At 33.2% G+C, this 17,658-nt stretch overlaps 1 protein-coding gene across 5 annotated transcripts in view; it reads left to right on the top strand.

Annotated features, from left to right (window-relative positions):
- The window catches only part of LOC106672074, a 186,244-nt gene extending 175,566 nt beyond the window's left edge, over positions 1-10,678 (top strand). For all 5 annotated transcript variants that reach the window (XM_014403204.2, XM_014403202.2, XM_014403203.2 and 2 more), the window contains one exon: positions 9,222-10,678. In XM_014403204.2, the coding sequence (XP_014258690.1) occupies positions 9,222-9,668 (447 nt within the window). In that variant the 3' untranslated portion in view covers positions 9,669-10,678. The remainder of the gene's footprint in view (positions 1-9,221) is intronic.
- The last annotated feature ends 6,980 nt before the right edge of the window (positions 10,679-17,658 follow it).

Below are 17,658 nucleotides of genomic sequence, written 5' to 3'. Positions count from 1 at the left end.
CATTTTAAACTTATTAAATTCACTAGTTTTCGTGATCCGCTTGACCAATTAATATCTTTCGATTAATTAAGGTTTTTAGCTGAGATCAAAAGCGTATCGCTGAAAACAGTCACTTTGAGTGAGTAGAAATACTTTGATTGAATATAAAACATATTTTTTTCATTGTATAAATTCACTTTTTTCCACATCCTACGGTCGGGTGTGATGTAGGTTTCAGAAAAACATTTTCTTTATCGTGCCAACGTTTCGATCTTTTATTGAGATCATCTTCAGGGCCTGGGATTTACAAACAATGTTTACATTTAACAAATTGTATTTCTAACACAAACAAAAAAAAAATTTTTTTTTAAATTGTATAAATTCACTTTTCCACATCCTAAATGTATTTGTAAAATTTAAACAATGTTTGTAAATCCCAGGCCCTGAAGATAATACCAATACAGATCGAAACGTTGGCCCGATAAAGAAAATGTTTCTCTGAAACCTACATCACACCAGACCGCATCTCACGATGTCCCAATAATCATCGACATGTAAATGAAATCTACATACTTGTGAATTTTAATTATTTTTAGTTTTAAAGAGTTTTAATATCTATTCCGTTTAATTATCTTTATTTCTGTTTAAAGGTACTACGATAGTAATAAATGGCTTACTGCATATCATTACATATTTTAGGACTTTCAACTGCACATTTTACCGCATATTTTGGCAATTTTTACTGCATAAAAATCCAATCTCTGGACATGAAATCATCAGACAGAATGTCATTTTTTCAGGTTTGCTCTTTATTTATGTAACATGTTTGAAGAAGGCAATTCAGAGTCATTATTCAAAAGACCTCTTTGACGTGAACAATCGAAATCAATATTTGACCAAATGGAAAAAAAATAGCTACATCAAAAACTTAAAAAAACAATAATTCCTATCGGAACACATATTGAGCAATGGAGTTCTCTTTTCGCCTACCTTTCATTATTGGTGCGTTTTATATAACTTTTAAATCAATTTTCTGACCTTATAAACTTCTCACCGGAAAATTAAACGGTTCCTGATAGATCCATCGATCACGTTGTTAATTATTTCACGTTTAATAACAAATTTTCTAGCATGTAGACATTAATTTTAAAAGTTACTTATAAAAAGGTTTCACTAGCGAAAAGAAAAACTTACCAATTACTGATTACTGATTTATATAAGACCAACTTTGCAATTACAAGAGTGTTACATAGTTTCAACAAAGGGAAAGAATTAGATTGGTTTGAGAAATTTGAAATTAAAAAATGTAAAATTGAACATGGTGATAAATGCATTAATAATATAACAGATTTTGATCTTCCTCCCATTTTAAGTATGTACATAAATAGTATCAAACATCCAAATAATTAAACTAATTATTTTAATTTTTATTATTTTTATAGTAATTTAATAATATTAAGTATTTACTAGTATAATATTTATTTGTGTTATAATTTCCGCGTTTCGCACGTTCAAATTGAGCGCCATTAAAAAAATCAGCTGTTAATTGGAACGTCGCGTTGGTGGGTATCAGCGGGTTCACTTTGGCAATTCATGTCGAGAGACGTGGTTGTAGAAGTCCTTCAACCTGATGATGAGCTAAAAGGCTCGAAATCCGGATCGTTGCAAAACAACTTACTGTGAGTAGGAACTATCTTTTTGAAAAGGGTTGAATACCACACTCACACCATCATTTATTATTTCTTTGAATAACTAATCTAAGGATCGATTGGGTATTCAATATTCCGCCATCTCCCTCTCACACTAATAATAACATTCCCTCTCAACATACAAAACAAACGATACTACGAAAAGATATATCTATAAAGTAACATATACAGTAAAAAAAAAACCTGTTATCTAAAAATAGGAATGAGAGACCATGTTATTAGCTGAAGTGCTCAAGCACAATTCTCACATCGGGTGGTATTTCTTCGCTCTCTATATGGAGCCAAAACTGAGGGAGTTATTAGAATGGCAGTGTCAAAAAAAGCCTGTTTTTTTAAGAAGTACATCTTTTCAAGAAAAATAACTTGTTTTAAAAGATTTTTTCAACAGCAGGAAATGAGATGTAAATGTATTAATTTTTATTGTAATCGTAACTTTGCTTTATATTCAGAACTGTCGGTAAATCCTCACAGGGTTCATTAATTTTTGGGTTATTTAAAAGAAAATTTCTACAAAATTAGTTATTTTTCTAATGTTATTAATGGATCCGAGGACGGATCCACTGTCAGAATGACCGTGTCGAAAGATGACTATTTCATTGTGAAGCTAATAATTTGTGTAACTATATTACAATTAATAATTAATTGTGTAAAGATTATTGTATTTAACCATTTGAATGAGAATGTGTCGAGGTCCTTGGACGCTCGATAATCCCTTCCAAAGTAATGAAACATAGTCAAAGCTGAGGGTAGTAGCTGCCAAAGACAGTCTCACGTAGTGCCCTTTGGGAAAGTATTGGCAAAGAACCAGTGTTGCAAAAGGGGTTGTCACGTGCACAAACAAACTGGTTAGTTGGTCGCGAAGATGAGTGGATCAGACCTTTGTTAGATTTTTATGAAACGAGTGTGCATTGGAGAGGATCCTTTTATTAGGTGGGACACATCGAGCAATTTCTTTACTGAACATACACTTTAGTATAAAAGTGTCTGCCTCGCATTGCCTATTCTTAATCATGGATGGAATTCTTCTACGAATCAGGTCCACCGAGGGCCACCTATCCACATTGCTCTTGATATGTGACAGCTGCCCTGCCGTCCAGCCCACCGGCGCTGCCACTTTGTTTCAATTATTCATCAGTTTCTAAAATATTGACTCAGCAGTTTTCTGAATGTGCGCGGTCGGAAATGAGTTTTTGTGGTGTTCTGCTTTTTTGTGTACTCTATTGAATTAAGCACTCTCCACGTTCTTCTTTACCGTTCCACTAGACAAAACACTTTACCAAAACAATTTTCCTTTCCTTTTTAGAAGAAACGTTTCAGTGCCCAGGCAAAACACGCATTTATAAGGTGTCACGGTTGTTGAAATAGATTATTACATTATCTCAAGTTTCAAGATGCGAAAATAAAAAGACCTCTATGTTTTTATTGCTTAAAAGGTTTTAATACAAAATGTATAAGAGAAAAGTAGATCTACTTCTTTGACGACTGGCAGAGTTGGAGTTTGAGAGGAACGTTTCCGCAGGCTCTGGGGGAATCACTCCAACGCTTGGTAAGGGCCGTTTGAGTGTACGGAAACTTATAATTTACTTGTGAGTTTCCAGCTTCCTTGGTCAAGGATCAAATGCCTTCAAAACATCAATATCAAGAGAAAGTAAAAGGCCTGATTTAATTTGACTTACAAAACTCGTGTATTTGTGGAACTTTAAACTCTGGGGGCATGTTAGCGTGATCTTCGACCTTTATTTCCTTTGATTTCAAAAAGTCAAAGTATTTAAAACATGAAATTTAAAACTCGAAATATCATCTTACACTAGTCTAGATATTTTAAATTGATTAACCGTTAATTATACACAATATTCGCAAAAATGTTGAAACTTATTAAAACTATAACATGTATTCCATATTTTCTATTTTAAACAACGCATAATCTTGTGATCTAACGGAATACAAAGTCTTTTAATAGTGCATTTTAAAATTGCAAAGCGCAAAAAAGTTTATAATATCTTTTATTTAAAAACAGAATATTATTCTACAATATGTATTGCAGAAAATATATAATTAACCAAGCTTTGTTCTAGAGACTTTGAATAAATCCCTGATGTTTTTTAAATGAAGCTTTAAGTCCAATAAAGCAAATTTATCAAAATCCAAAATCGGTTAAAATCGTTGTAGTTGGGAAAAATTGTTTCGGCTAATACTACACATTTTCCATGATCATGTTGACTTAGTCAATGTTCTAGTCCTAAACTTCTAAATTTTTAAACCGTTCATGGAATAGAAGTTATTTCTAAAATAAATTTGATCGGGGATGTGATCAAATTATATTTAACATATTTTTGGGTTTTTATTCTTTCCAAGAGTCATTTGCTTTTAAACTTCTTTAAAGAAGCTTTTTTCTGCTTTCAATTAAAGCTACGCATTGTCACACCTCTTCAAACATTGTGTAATATTGCGGCAAAAAAGCCTAATTCTCAGTTAAGCCTCTGCACATTCAAATAAATAAATGAATAAGATGAACGCGAGTTAACTGGCGTTGGGTTTATCCCAATACACTCAATAATTTCAATTAATTAAGGTTTTCAGTTGAGATAAAAAAGTCAGTGTCACGAGCGAGATTTGAACCCACGAACTTCGGTTAGATTACGCCATTGCTCTACCACTTGAGCCATCTTGACCTCGATCCACTCGGACACTAAATTATCATCTCAACCCCACCTTTTGAATTTTCCCTCCTTTTTGCCATTTTTCAAATGTCGTGTAATCTATTTGATTCTCGGCGACAAATGAAATAGCCACGGAGAGTTTTAATTAAGGTATACTTCATTTTTATTTATTAAATTCACCAGTTTTCATGGTCCCCTTGACCAATTAAAATCTTTCAATTAGTTAAGGTTTTTAGTTGAGATAAAACAGTCAGTATCACGAGCGGGATCCCGATATAATTGTATTAAGATATTGGTCAAGCGGACCACGAAAACTGGTGAATTTAATAAGTAAAAATGAAGTATACCTTCACTAATACTCTCCGTGACCATTTCATTTGTCGCCGAGAATCAAATAGATTACACCACATTTGAAAAGTGGCAAAAAAAAAGGGAAAATTCAAAAGGTGGGGTTGAGATGGGAAGTTAGTGTCCGAGTGGATCGAGGTCACGATAGCTCAAGTGGTAGAGCAGCGGTGTATCTAGCCGAAGGCCGTGGGTTCGAATCCCGCTCGTGACACTGACTTTTTTTATCTCAACTAAAAACCTTAATTAATTGAAAGATATTGATTGGTCAAGCGGACTACGAAAAATGGTGAATACACTCAATAATATTCATGTCGGGCGAACAATCGAGCCAGTACATCCGCATGATTTCGTGATCCTTTAAATATTATTCTCGCTTTAGGTGGTCGACTATTATAAACAACAAGAATGTTCAATTCCTTGGTATAAAGAGGCAATAAAAGGACTTATAATTTCTGGTTTCGTGAATAATTGTGTCTGTAAAGTGAAATTTGCGATTTCCTGATATCCTTCCACCAGCTGCTTGAGTGTCTTTCATACGAGCGTTGTTGCCTCAGTCATAATGAGTTAAATCGCTGGTTTTGCTGTCTTCACACTCTACCATATGGATTATGATAATGGAAAACAAATTTCGATTAGTAAATTCACGACGGTCCCAGGCTTCATCAGTCCAACACATGTTCAAGAGCCCAGGTATAGCGCTGCTTAGGTTCATTAAAAAAACTTCGTTGGTCCTCTTGCCCTTTAACCGACTAACTCATTGAGTTAAAATATCCTGTTACGAAGTATTAGCGAATTATACTTTATTACAAAACTGCAAAGCCGCTTGAAGAATTGATGGTATTATATAGTTACTAGATTATCTGTTTTAAAATTTCCTCGATGTAAATCATTTTACGATATTTTAAGCAATATATTCTTCCGTGAATAAAGTTTAAATCTTATTAGTTCCTTTCTGATTCTTTTGTGATCATCACCATTAAAAGAAACAACGACGTGGTACTTTTACCAATGTCAAAGTTAATTCCATTAAAAAAACTTCTTCGTTGATCCTCTTGCCTTTTAACCGACTAACTCATTGAGTTGAAATATCTTTTACATCCAAAAAAAAAAAAAACATTGCGTTATGAAATCTTGCGTATGATATGGATTTTTAAACTTCGGTCCTGTTAAAGCGTAGTTTTCCAAACTCAGCGCCTCCTCCCTGAAAGTATCATAGAGTTAGTTCATCTTATAAAACTATGAGAGCAATATGATACCAAGAGTTGAAAAGAAAAACTAATTAAAAAAACACTATACTGTTTTAAGTTGTCATCAAAAACATGATCAAAGATGATTGTTTAAATTTAACAGTTTTTTCTTGTTAAGAAAATATGCTGATTTAAAGGTCCAATGTTACACAAACCTTTAGACAAAATTTGTGCCTACATGATTGAGGCATATTCTCTTAATAATAAGCATATATTACCAAACTGCACAGTAGGCCAGCTATCAAAATATAATGTATCGAACTGTATTTGTTACGTACTGATAACCATTTTAAACTATTTTTTGAATTGTTTCATTTTAAAATTCACCCGTCAAAAATTATTAGCGAAAAGTTGGTTTTTGCCTTAATTTAGGCACATAGTATTCCTATTATGGTGTGTCTGTTTATACAAAAAAGATCTGAATTAAATATATTTATCAAATATTAATACTATAATATATTAAATTTCTTGTAATAATAAATTATCATGGATTAATTAGGTTCATGAAAATTGGTTTTATGACAGTTTTGCTTATATAATTTTCGTTATTGCTTACTTTTATTAATAATTTGCAGAACTATTTACCCAAAGGATTTTCCATTTAATTTGTAAATTTAAATTACAAGAGGTAAAACATCAACCGCATATGAATGGACTGGAACTGGATTAAGTGCAAAATCTGCAGTTGATCAAGGGTTGCATCGTTTCAAAACCGGGCGCGGTAACAATCAGGTCGCCGTTTACAGATCGATGATGGTGATTTACAAGAGAGTGTAAACCAGGATTTGTACGCTGCCAGTCGGGTATTATCAGTCCACAATTTGGGATTGAAATGGCACAGTAGCTCTGGACTTGTAAATATCCTGCCGATACGAGGCAATCGTCTGTTGGAGGCAGCCTGACGGGTGCTGCAAAAACGCAAATAAAAAATTGGATATGTAACGAGACTTTAAAATTTAAGTTCTTCGGAATAAATACTACAATGAAACAACATTCCAGTTTGACGTCTTGCCTCACCCTGCTTATCACCTAACATCACATCTTTCGTCAATCTTTTTTTCTCTAATTGAGGCATTTTTACGCACACGGATTATTATAATAACGTAGTATTATTACTATAATAAATCTGAAACCAAAACTGCATGGATAATTAAGTCGTTTTAAGTTTTAATTAAAATGTTCTGCTTTGTTTTTATTCAATTTGAAAATAGTTCCGTTTCAGGTGCAAGAAAGGTAATTTAAAGTGGATATTTTGTTTTTCAAAAATATTTACAGCTAGTGTGTAGAATGGTATTCATGCAAACCGATGTATCGTGTTAAATGTGTTAATTAAAAATTATGTTAAAAACATCGATGGTCTTTCATCTACTAAAAGTGCTGATGTGTTTTCAGAGGTTTTTTCAAATAAGATCTTTTTCATGATTAATATTAATCAATATCATTTTTTGCTGCCAAAGATTAATTTTAAAATGTACAGTTTAATCTAATTAAGACTTAGCCTTTTTGAAGAGGCTGAATATTTACAGGGTAATGCTTCATACATAGGGCATCTTACGATGTCTTTTCTCCCTTATGAGTCAGCAAGTTTCTGTCTTAGTTTTTCCCGTTTAGAAGTGGTAATTGAATTAACAATGGCCAGTATAACAAACTATAATTTTCTTTAATTCCTTTTTGAAGAGTTTCTTTGATTGTTGCGAGAACATGGCGAATTCCTCCATTTGTTCAGTTCCGCTTTTAGCTAGCTTTGAAGCGAGCTAATTTGCGGTTCCGGTCCGAAAAGTGAGAAGCTACTCCAGTTTTTCCTAGTCCTGCTTGTTTTCTTTTTTCCTTGTTTCCTGGCCACCATCAGAGTTACCTGATTTCCTTTTTCCTTGAGATGGAATGATATGACATTGCAGACCAGGCCAGCTTTGAGTTTAGCTTTCAGTGGTGCTTGGCAGTCTGATAAAATATATATTCTCATATTCTCTATTTTTAAGTTTTTCTTGTGCGCAGAATTCTATCGCTTGAAGAATTGATGGTGTGAAATAATTACTAGATTGTCTGTTTTAAAACTGTCCTCGATGTAAATCATTTTATGATATTTTAAGCAAAATATTCTTCCGTGAATAATGTTTAAATCTTCTTTCTTCCTTTCTGATACTTTTGTGATCAGCACCATTAAAAGAAACAACGACGTAGTACTTTTACCAATGTCAGTGCATAAAATTGATTATAGAATATCAAATCGGCACACAGATTAGCAGACCTAGCACAAAGATGTGCTATTATTTCTAAAAATGCATCACAAAAATTCTCTTCCTTGACACACTTAACACGATCAGCACTGCTTGCGTGTATACCTCCGTTTTTAATTTCATGCTTTAGTACTGAATGCGATTTTAATTAATGCTTTCAACACTTAGGAGCGGAAAAAACTTAGTTTTACATCACTAATAGTCAACGATTTTTTATCGAAGTTAGGAGAACAATGTTAATGTGATTTTCCACTAGTTTCCACATATTGTTTAGTTAGCAATTAAGAAAATTGGATTTAATATATCTCAACCCTGATATTGTTTTCGTTTTTTCTTTTTTTTAAGTATTAATATTAGCCGATATATTTAGTAGCCATAATTACCGTTTCAATTATTTTAACTAATTTTACTTTTAATATAAAGTCTTGGTTGAGATGCAAAAGCAAATGTCACGATCGTGATTCGAACCCGCGACTTTTCTCCGTTTCTCTAACCGCTTGAGCTATCGTTGTAGTGAAGTCAAGCGATTAGGGCGGCGGCGTATTGAGCCGAAGGTCGTGGGTTCGAATCGTGGGTGACACTTGTTTTCTCATCTCAACCAAGACCTTAGATTAAAAGTATAATTAATTCAAATTATTAATTTCTATGTTGTAATAATGAGTTTATAGATTCGATTTTTTTTCAGGCTATGGCTCTGCATTGCTTAAAACCTAGATTATTTGTCTTGCGTTTGTTTATTAGGAAAACCGTCAGGATGATTTTGGTATTGCGTTTAAAATAATAATGCTGATTTGCTCACGGAGTACATAAAAGATTTCGTTTCTTAATTATCGGTTTTTTGGTTTTGTATTGCTTAAAGTAATTGCAGAATTTATTAGTTTGGGCAGGCAATAGTTAATCAATTTTAAACCAAATGCATCAGCGACGACGACATGGTTTTCTGCACAACAATGTAGATTTTTTAAATTATTTTAGGCTATTGTATTGTTAATTGTTTCAAAAAATAATTTTATTTAGTTAATCTGTTCAATTTTGTTTCAGCATAGAACATCCTTTTCTAAGTACAACGTAAGCCTCGACGCGCCGCTTCTTGGTCCGTCTGGCTCAGGCTACAAATCGCTTAGGCCTCGGCAGAATTCAGTATTCGTCGGTTCTGCCATCAAACTAAACCCACCGAGAAAGACGAAATCCGCGATGGACCTCCAGTCGTTGGTGATGAACGAGACCAGCCCGGGAGTTTCAAAATCGATGCTTCCCATATTGTCCGTGGAAAGGCGTCCGAACAGCTGCGTCTTTCCGGGCCGCCGCCCTTCGAGTACTGGCTACCTCTCTCCTAGAAGACCTTCTGCAGTGCATCTGTCGGATCTTCTGCCGCCCGGTGCCTTCACAGCTTCCAGGGAGAGGAGGCCTTCTTTCAACAATGTCATCGCGCAAGTGACAGCGGAACGGAGACCATCGTCTTCCATGCTGAGGATATCGAACGTATGAGAAAAGCCCAGGGCTTCCATGGACGCCCTGTCGGAAATGTGAAGCCCTATGATATTCCGTTGAAGCGCTGAAACGATCCGAGACGGATTTTTTAAATATTCGATGCAGCTTGTACGATCGCTAATATGAGATGCTCCTGCGAAGCAAAAATTTGAAGCTTTTTCAAATGCTTTCGAAACAGGGAAATTAATCGTCTTTGAAAAGATTAGCGATTATGACGATTCGTACAAAGCTATCTGCCTGAATTTACACAGGTTTGAACACAGATAAAATCTTTGAAAAGATTATAAAGAATCGAAAGGAACCTTGCCTTTCTATTAAACATCGTCTGAATGTTCTTATCCGATAAATGATTAGACTGCTTTTGAAACAAAACTCATTGAAAAACTGGATACAAGGTTTTTCATCCTACGGGTAACACCTAAGGACAAAATATTTAAAAATATAAAGATAATAGTTTCATAAATTAAATATGATTTTTGTCTAGAATAGATTTATATCTATAATTTGTCTCTTATGTTTGTTAGTTGATTGTAACAGTAGGAAATTTTAAAAAATTGTATTTAAACTAACTTTTTTTCAAGAAGTTATTTATATGCCACAATTATATGTTCTTATTAATGTCGCTTTTTGTTTTTGTTAACTTACAGTAACCAAGTTATACATGGTATTTTCCAGGTTTTTTCCCCTTTGAAAAGTACTAACTTCGAGTAGTCACAAATAAAAATTATCTCTTGCCCTATTTTTACTTATAAAAGAAACTTGTGCAATGGAAAAAAGCAATATTCTTATTAGAAACTGTGTCGTAATTGGAACATCCCTGGCCAGAAATGTGTTACTCCTGAGTCAATAATTAATTATAATTGATTTAGCTTATGTTGTAAAACAATACACCAGTTTTATTTTATTTTAAATTATTTTCGAGACTGAAATATCGTTTATAACTTTGACACACACACACACACAATAAAACTCAATTGCTCAAAACATGGCTTCCTTCAGCAATAAAATTCAGAAGGCTATCAGCAAATCGCATTCTACATATGTGTGTGGCTACTCCTATCGACTTTCTTTCTTCTTTTTTTTCCCATAAGTTTTTTTTTTTTTTTTTTTTTTTACTTTTGGAGTATTGAAAATATGAACATAGTACCAGAGGACCAAGATGTAGCACGTCCGTACGCTGTGATAACTAGATTTTAAAATATTCACTCGATTTTACAATAGGACCTTCTGTTGTAGATAACTTTGGTGAATTGTCCCAGAAATCTTCAGCCCTTTTTTTATTCCATTTTCTCCCAACAAATAAGGAAAATAGAAATTTACTAAACATTATAGAATGTACATTATATCTGCATAACTTTATCAAATCAGTTAACATTATTTCATTGGATTTTTTATCAAACATTACTTGTCGTCCTCAGGTTTTTTATTTAAACCGCCTTTATACAACAAATCAGTTAAAATAAACTATTTAAAATTTTAAACGATCTAAATCTAAGACGAATTAAACTGAATTGAAAATTTTTCATTATAAAAATACTGATGGGTCTGAATGATTTTTTATAAAGTTTTTGTTTTAGAAAAACACTCGATGAATTTATTTAAATAATATCGATTTTACTGTTAATAAAACTATTTTACCTTGTTCGGTGTTTGTAAAATATAACTGGAAATATTTATCTATCAGACCCTGAGCTGACTGCCCAACCAGTCTCAAATGTATGATATATTCAGTAATTACGCTTCATGTTTTTCTTAATTTTATTTAATTTTTAGCAAATAAAATACTGTGCCAAATTGTTCAATTTACGTCACAATGATATTTTAGGAAAACCATCAATACTATTATTAAACACAATAACTATTTATTAGAATACGAAAATGTATTTGGAGATATTTTCTCAGCCATATTGTACATAATATTTTTAACGAGATTAGATAAGTGTGTGAGGTCGTAATTAAACAAAATTAATTAGCCCTTTATTATATACGTACAAAACAATTTACTTATTGTATCTTGCAAAGAGAGCTCACGAAGTGTGTCAAAACTGAAAAAAATTAATTAATTATAAGCAAACTGGTAGTTTGATACAAAATTAGAATTAGATCACGATAAATTTTGACTATATGTTCAAATTTGAAATATAAATGAAACATAAAATATTTATATTATAAACAAGGGAAAGAATATTTTTTAAGAAATTCGTAAACTATCAACCATATTGTTTCTAAGTGCCTTTCTTTTTTCTACTTGTTCATAAAACATTGTCAACAAAAATACTTTTTATAGTTCAACAAACTGAAGAATTTTAAAAACTGGAGTATAAATAGTAAATTTTATTAGCCTTTTCTTAAAGATGTTTACATTTCTTAAACCTTGTTTGCATATAGGTTTTTCTTAAATAATTGTATAATTGTAATGACAAACTGAATTAGATATAAAAATCTAAGTTGAATGACATATTAGATTTTTTAACAATTTATATTTGTAGTGAAAAGTAAAAACATATCTCTGGAAATAAATGTATGACTTGTAGCTCACGCTTGTTTTTTAATATTCTAACAAAATAAACATTGCATTATCTCAACTGTTAATATTCTTGTCTTTTTTTATGAATATGTTGTTTTATGTATATTTTATTCAAGAAAAATGTAGGGAGATAAAATAAGCGTACATCTTCTACCTAATATTGAACATGTAAGACCAACTCACTAAGTTTTAAGTAGTTTCCACTTGCTTTAAGTCTTTCAAGGAACAATTTACACGGATGTAAATTTTCGGTCGGTTTAACGTGATCCAAGTGCTTATGTTTTAAAATACAATTTTAATTGAGTTTCAGGCTCTCTTTAGATACTCCGGGTTGTTACTGTTTGAGCAATTTAGTAATTGAAAAGGGAAATAAGAGGTGGGTTAAGAGACTCCTTCTCGTAAAGGAAGGTGTAAACCGGGAATCTCCAGAGCCTGATTACCGGTTCTGGAACTAGTCCAAGGTTCGGTATCCCTCTAATTTACGCCGATCCTCTGTTCTAAAGGTCCCATACTGTTCATTGAAAATATCGATCATCAAACTGAAATGTCCTACAAAACTGGGCGTGGATGGGATGTTTAGACAACGGCGTAAATGTTCGGCTCCGTTCAAAATTAACTGACCTCCTATTAATTCAGGAGCTGCAACTAATTTGGACAATAAAGCCCAACGCCCCTTTGCTGTCAACTCTAGGTCAGAAATAGGTTAGAACGCTTTTGGCAATGGCTTTGTTCAAAGTGGATTTTTTTTATTATTTTCAATATAATTAATGATCAGCTTTCAAAATTGTTATTATACATTATTTCTGTTTAAAGTGCTAAATGTATCGAACATTACTTTTATTCATAAATATTCTGAACTCGGTATGGTCTGGATGAAAACGCACACATTGTTACTGCCAAGACCTATTTTCATGTCAAATCAAAACAATCTGAAATATGTCAAACAAAGAAATTTGAAACAATCTATTAAAACCAAATGTCAATTTGTAAACATTTTAAGATGGATTTGCTCTGATGATGACCTTAAAATAGGTCGAAAGTTTGGCAGTAACAATTGAAATTGTGTTTTTATCCAGACCATACCGAGATCCAAATTATTCGTAACTGTACATTATATCCCTTTAATCAGGAATTTTAAAACATTAAAAAAAGACCCATTATATTTAGCGGTCAATTGACCAAGTTACTTCTTTCAATTAATTAATTACCATACCACTTGAGCTATGGTAGAGCACCTACTAGCATCTACCTTAGCTCAAGTGTTAGAGGAGCGGCGTATTTAGCCGAAAGTCATGGGTTCGAATCCCGCTCGTGGCACTATTTTTTTCATTTCAACCAAAAACCTTACATAAAAATATTAACTATAAAAGTCTTTGAAAAATTCTAACACAAGAAGATGACAAATATGAACAACCATTCACCATCTTGAAAACTTAAGAAAGTCTTCAGAGTCTTGAAAACGAAAAGTATCTTAAGTAAAATCTAAAGTAACTTAACTATATTAAAACTCATACTTAAGGAATAATACAGTATAATGGGGAGATTTTGCATAACGTTAGCCTGAAAGGTACACTAAATTTGTTAAGTGCACACTCAGATTTAACCGAACACTATCTGAAATAGCATCTGCGTTAGAGAGAATGCTATTAGAATAGCGTGAATGTTAGCGTGTGACCGCAAAGTCAACCTGGTAATTTTTCGTTGGAGACATTATATTACATATGTAGAAATATAATAAAATTGTTTATTTTATAAATATTTAACAATTGGTTTGATAATTCACGACTCCTAAAAATGGATGATATTTGGTGTTCAGCAGTAAAATAATTTAGCTGTTTTATCAACATACAAGCAGAAATGACAGTTAACTAAAAATGCTGCAACCTTCAATAAATCTACGTTAATTGTGTAAAACAGACCCTTTGGCTGAACCGCCTAATTACAATTTAAAAGCTAAAATTCTAAGATACCGGTATAGAATGTGGTTATAATGAGTATGTATATGGTTAACTAACTGCACTGTAAAATTTTAGTTTTACCTAAAATTGCTAAGCTACGCTAAAAGCTTGTTTTTCCTTAAGAGTTTTTGACACTTTTTGTCCTCAATTTTATTGAAATTGAACTTGCACTTAATCGCCCGGTAATTAATGTTCCCTTTGCAAAAGCTTTGACAAATATCATGTCCTCAGCAGTTTCCGAACTATTGACAACTACCAAGACGAAATCTATAAAATTCGGGACCGGTGCTATTGTTTACAAGCTTGCAAAATACAACTATAACCCGAACTACTACAAACCTCCCAGGAAACTTGTCAAAATCCGTTATGCTAAGTCCTCAAATAGCGTCAACACTATTGGAAAGATGTTAAACTTAACGGTGACCTCGAATAGCATGCATTATGCACAAATCTGTCTACCTTATATACGGGTCTTACACTATACACCTTATTGTCACGGGCTTCAAGACCCAAATAACAGAACGAAGATAGGTATGGATGCCTGAAGCTCGGCGGGTTTTCTTGTGTTTGACAAAACAAAACAAAAATGAAACAATTCAGATTATTTTCCCGGAAATAGTGAAATTGGAAAATATACTTTGTACTCGCCATGACGTAAATGGAAAGGCTTGTATATAAATAAGATAATATAAAATTAAACCAACTATATTAAACAAGTTCAAGATAAATAAGGTACAATTATTTTAAAAATCAAACCATAACTATTTGACCAATGCTCGAATGAAATTTACAATATGAAACAAAAGACTTTTATACATATTCTTATATGTATTATGGAGCAAAAAAAAGGAAACAAAAAATCTATAATCAACCCTAGTCTCCTTCGACGCATTGCCTTTCTAAGTCCTTGGAGTCCCTCGGCGTCTCCTCTTTTTCCCTTCTTCGGTGTACGCTCCCTCGAGGTCCAGCGGAGAGCAGCTCACTTCGCTGTCCTTTCCTCTGATTCTTGTATTTTTTGACTTTCCACCATCGTCGCTCAACTTTCTGGTGGGACCCTCCTTTTGGAGCGGACCCCTCCTTTTCTTTGTTTCATTTTCTTGTTACGCAATGCAGAAGAAGAAATCAGTGTCTTACACAAAACATTGTATTCCCCTTCGTTCCCGCTCTCTTTGAGCCATCATCGTGTGATATGCATATTACTGTGCGCGCTCTTTGTGAATGCGTGATGGGAAGAGGAATCATGACATTTGTAATTACAGTCGCTATTGCTGTTTAAATTTATAGTATTGGAATTGCAAATATCATGATACATCTCAGTGAGCGCATAGTAATATATTCCATGGAGATGGCTCCAAGAGGGCTGAAACGTCGGGAAATACAATGTTCTGCATAAAAAACTGATTTCTTTTTTTTTCCTCCTCCTCAATCAATCATCAATAAAAATGGTATCTAACACGGCCAAAACATACATTTCCGTCCCATCGCTTATTCGTATACATTTTTCAAAAATCCTTAATCGTCTTACAATTTCCAATTTCCGGTTAAAAGCCCGTCTATTCGTAAGGATTACATATTCGCCCACAACTTCTGTGAACTAGAAAATTTCTAAATAAATAAACATGAATCCCTTTGCCACTACAAATTATTAGAATTACATATTATAGCACAATATTAAACATGCATTCTATAACAAAAGTATGGAGAAATGAAAACCATATACTACCATGAATGCCATATAACATTGAGGCCCAAGTTCATATTGGTCAATGTTTTAAATTTCTAAATTAAAATTCAAAATCCTGATGTTGATATATGTATTTCTTGAAAGTTCGACGATGGGAATAAGAGTTTTTCTGTTGCTTTCTGTTGAACCTAATCTCTTATTAATTTTTAATATATAATTAAAAAGAAATAAGCAAGAAAGCAAGAAAACGAAAAGAAAAATGAAACCTCAATGGAAAGTTGTTATCTTCAGAAAAATAAACATAAAATTATAAATTGTTTAATGATTTATTTCTTATTGATTATGTTGTATTTATTTTAGTAATAAAACTGTAAAAACAATGCGAATATGTATTAATATGATCAAAAACTCATAGCCGAATGTTACAAATAAAATACACCTTATTTATACTATTTTATTATTTCCATTTTTCCAAAATAGAGGTAAGAGATTGAAATTTATGTAAAAAATTATTATTCAGAGGATAATTTCATAATACAATGAAGATATTACAAGATAGTTAAGGAAGTAAGTATAAACAATATTTACCTCGACACCACAAAAGACACATTTCGAGTTTCTATTATTAAAATATTTTTGTCCTTTAAATAATTTTGGTTGAATTAAGAACTGAAAAGCTGATTAATGATTACTGATTTATATCTGTAAACGCGTGGACAGGCTGAGTCTATCTAAGTCAGAATAGGTACTCGGGCAATTCCAGCTTTTTAACTTTACAATAAATTGCCTGCAGACCTTAAAAATCGAGGGTGTTGGGAGCCCGCGGTCCGACTTCCGTCCAGCAGGTGAGGTTGGACTCCAGGGGCTATCAACAGTTATGTACTCTCAGCTCTCAACGCAATCATTTCCTAAAAATATTCACGCTCTCACTCATTCTTAAATACATTTTTACTTAAGTAGATACAATTCGCTCAGTTAGGGTGATGGAGTTGTCGCTAATCCTCCATCACCCTTTTCACGTAGTGCATAACTATCCTAATTGAGGGTTGATGGGGTACTTAATAATCCGACCTCGGCCCTCTCACCCTATACCATTCACTCAAATAAATACATTCACTCTCAACACACACTGGGAACACAAAACTATCATTAGTCAGACTCAGATACTCGCTGCCATGATCAAAAACAATTGTCATATCGGGTGGCGTTGCTACGCGCTCCGTATACGGAACCACGGAGCCAAGGAATTCCACCATTCAATTAGGTGGGACACATCGAGCAACTTTTCTCTGCATGCCGAATACATGTGCCGGCTTTGGCTCAAAAGTAAGCATGTTAAGCTCGCATGGCTTATTCTTAATCGGGTGATGATGACCATTCTTCTACGAGTCAGGTCCTCCGAGGGCCACCTATCGACAATGCTCTTGATATGCTAGAGCTGCCGTTCCGGTTCAATAGCCTTTTTTGTTATGTATTTTTCATTAAACATTTCAGCGGGAAGAATTCAACTATAATTTTTAATTGTATTAGGTTTCGTGATCCGCTTAACCAAATAAATTCTTTTCAATTAATTAAGATTTAGGATGAGATAAAAAAAGTCAGTGTCACAAGCGAGATTCGAACCCACGACCCTCGGCTAAATACACCGCTGCTCTACCTCTTGAGCTATCGTGAATTTTTTATCTCAACCAAAACCTTAATTAATTGAATATAATTTTTAATGTTAACGTTTCTGCATCATTAAAGAAACAGTTTTGATTTTTGATTTTATTTTTCAAAAAGCAGTTAATCTGGACAAATTTTAGCTAGTCCAGCTCA

The sequence above is a fragment of the Cimex lectularius genome, unplaced genomic scaffold (genome assembly GCF_000648675.2).
Source record: "Cimex lectularius strain Harlan isolate CLEC.00 unplaced genomic scaffold, Clec_2.1 scaffold132, whole genome shotgun sequence".
NCBI classification, from domain to species: Eukaryota; Metazoa; Arthropoda; class Insecta; order Hemiptera; family Cimicidae; genus Cimex; species Cimex lectularius.
This window is presented reverse-complemented; position numbering and strand designations above follow the sequence as displayed.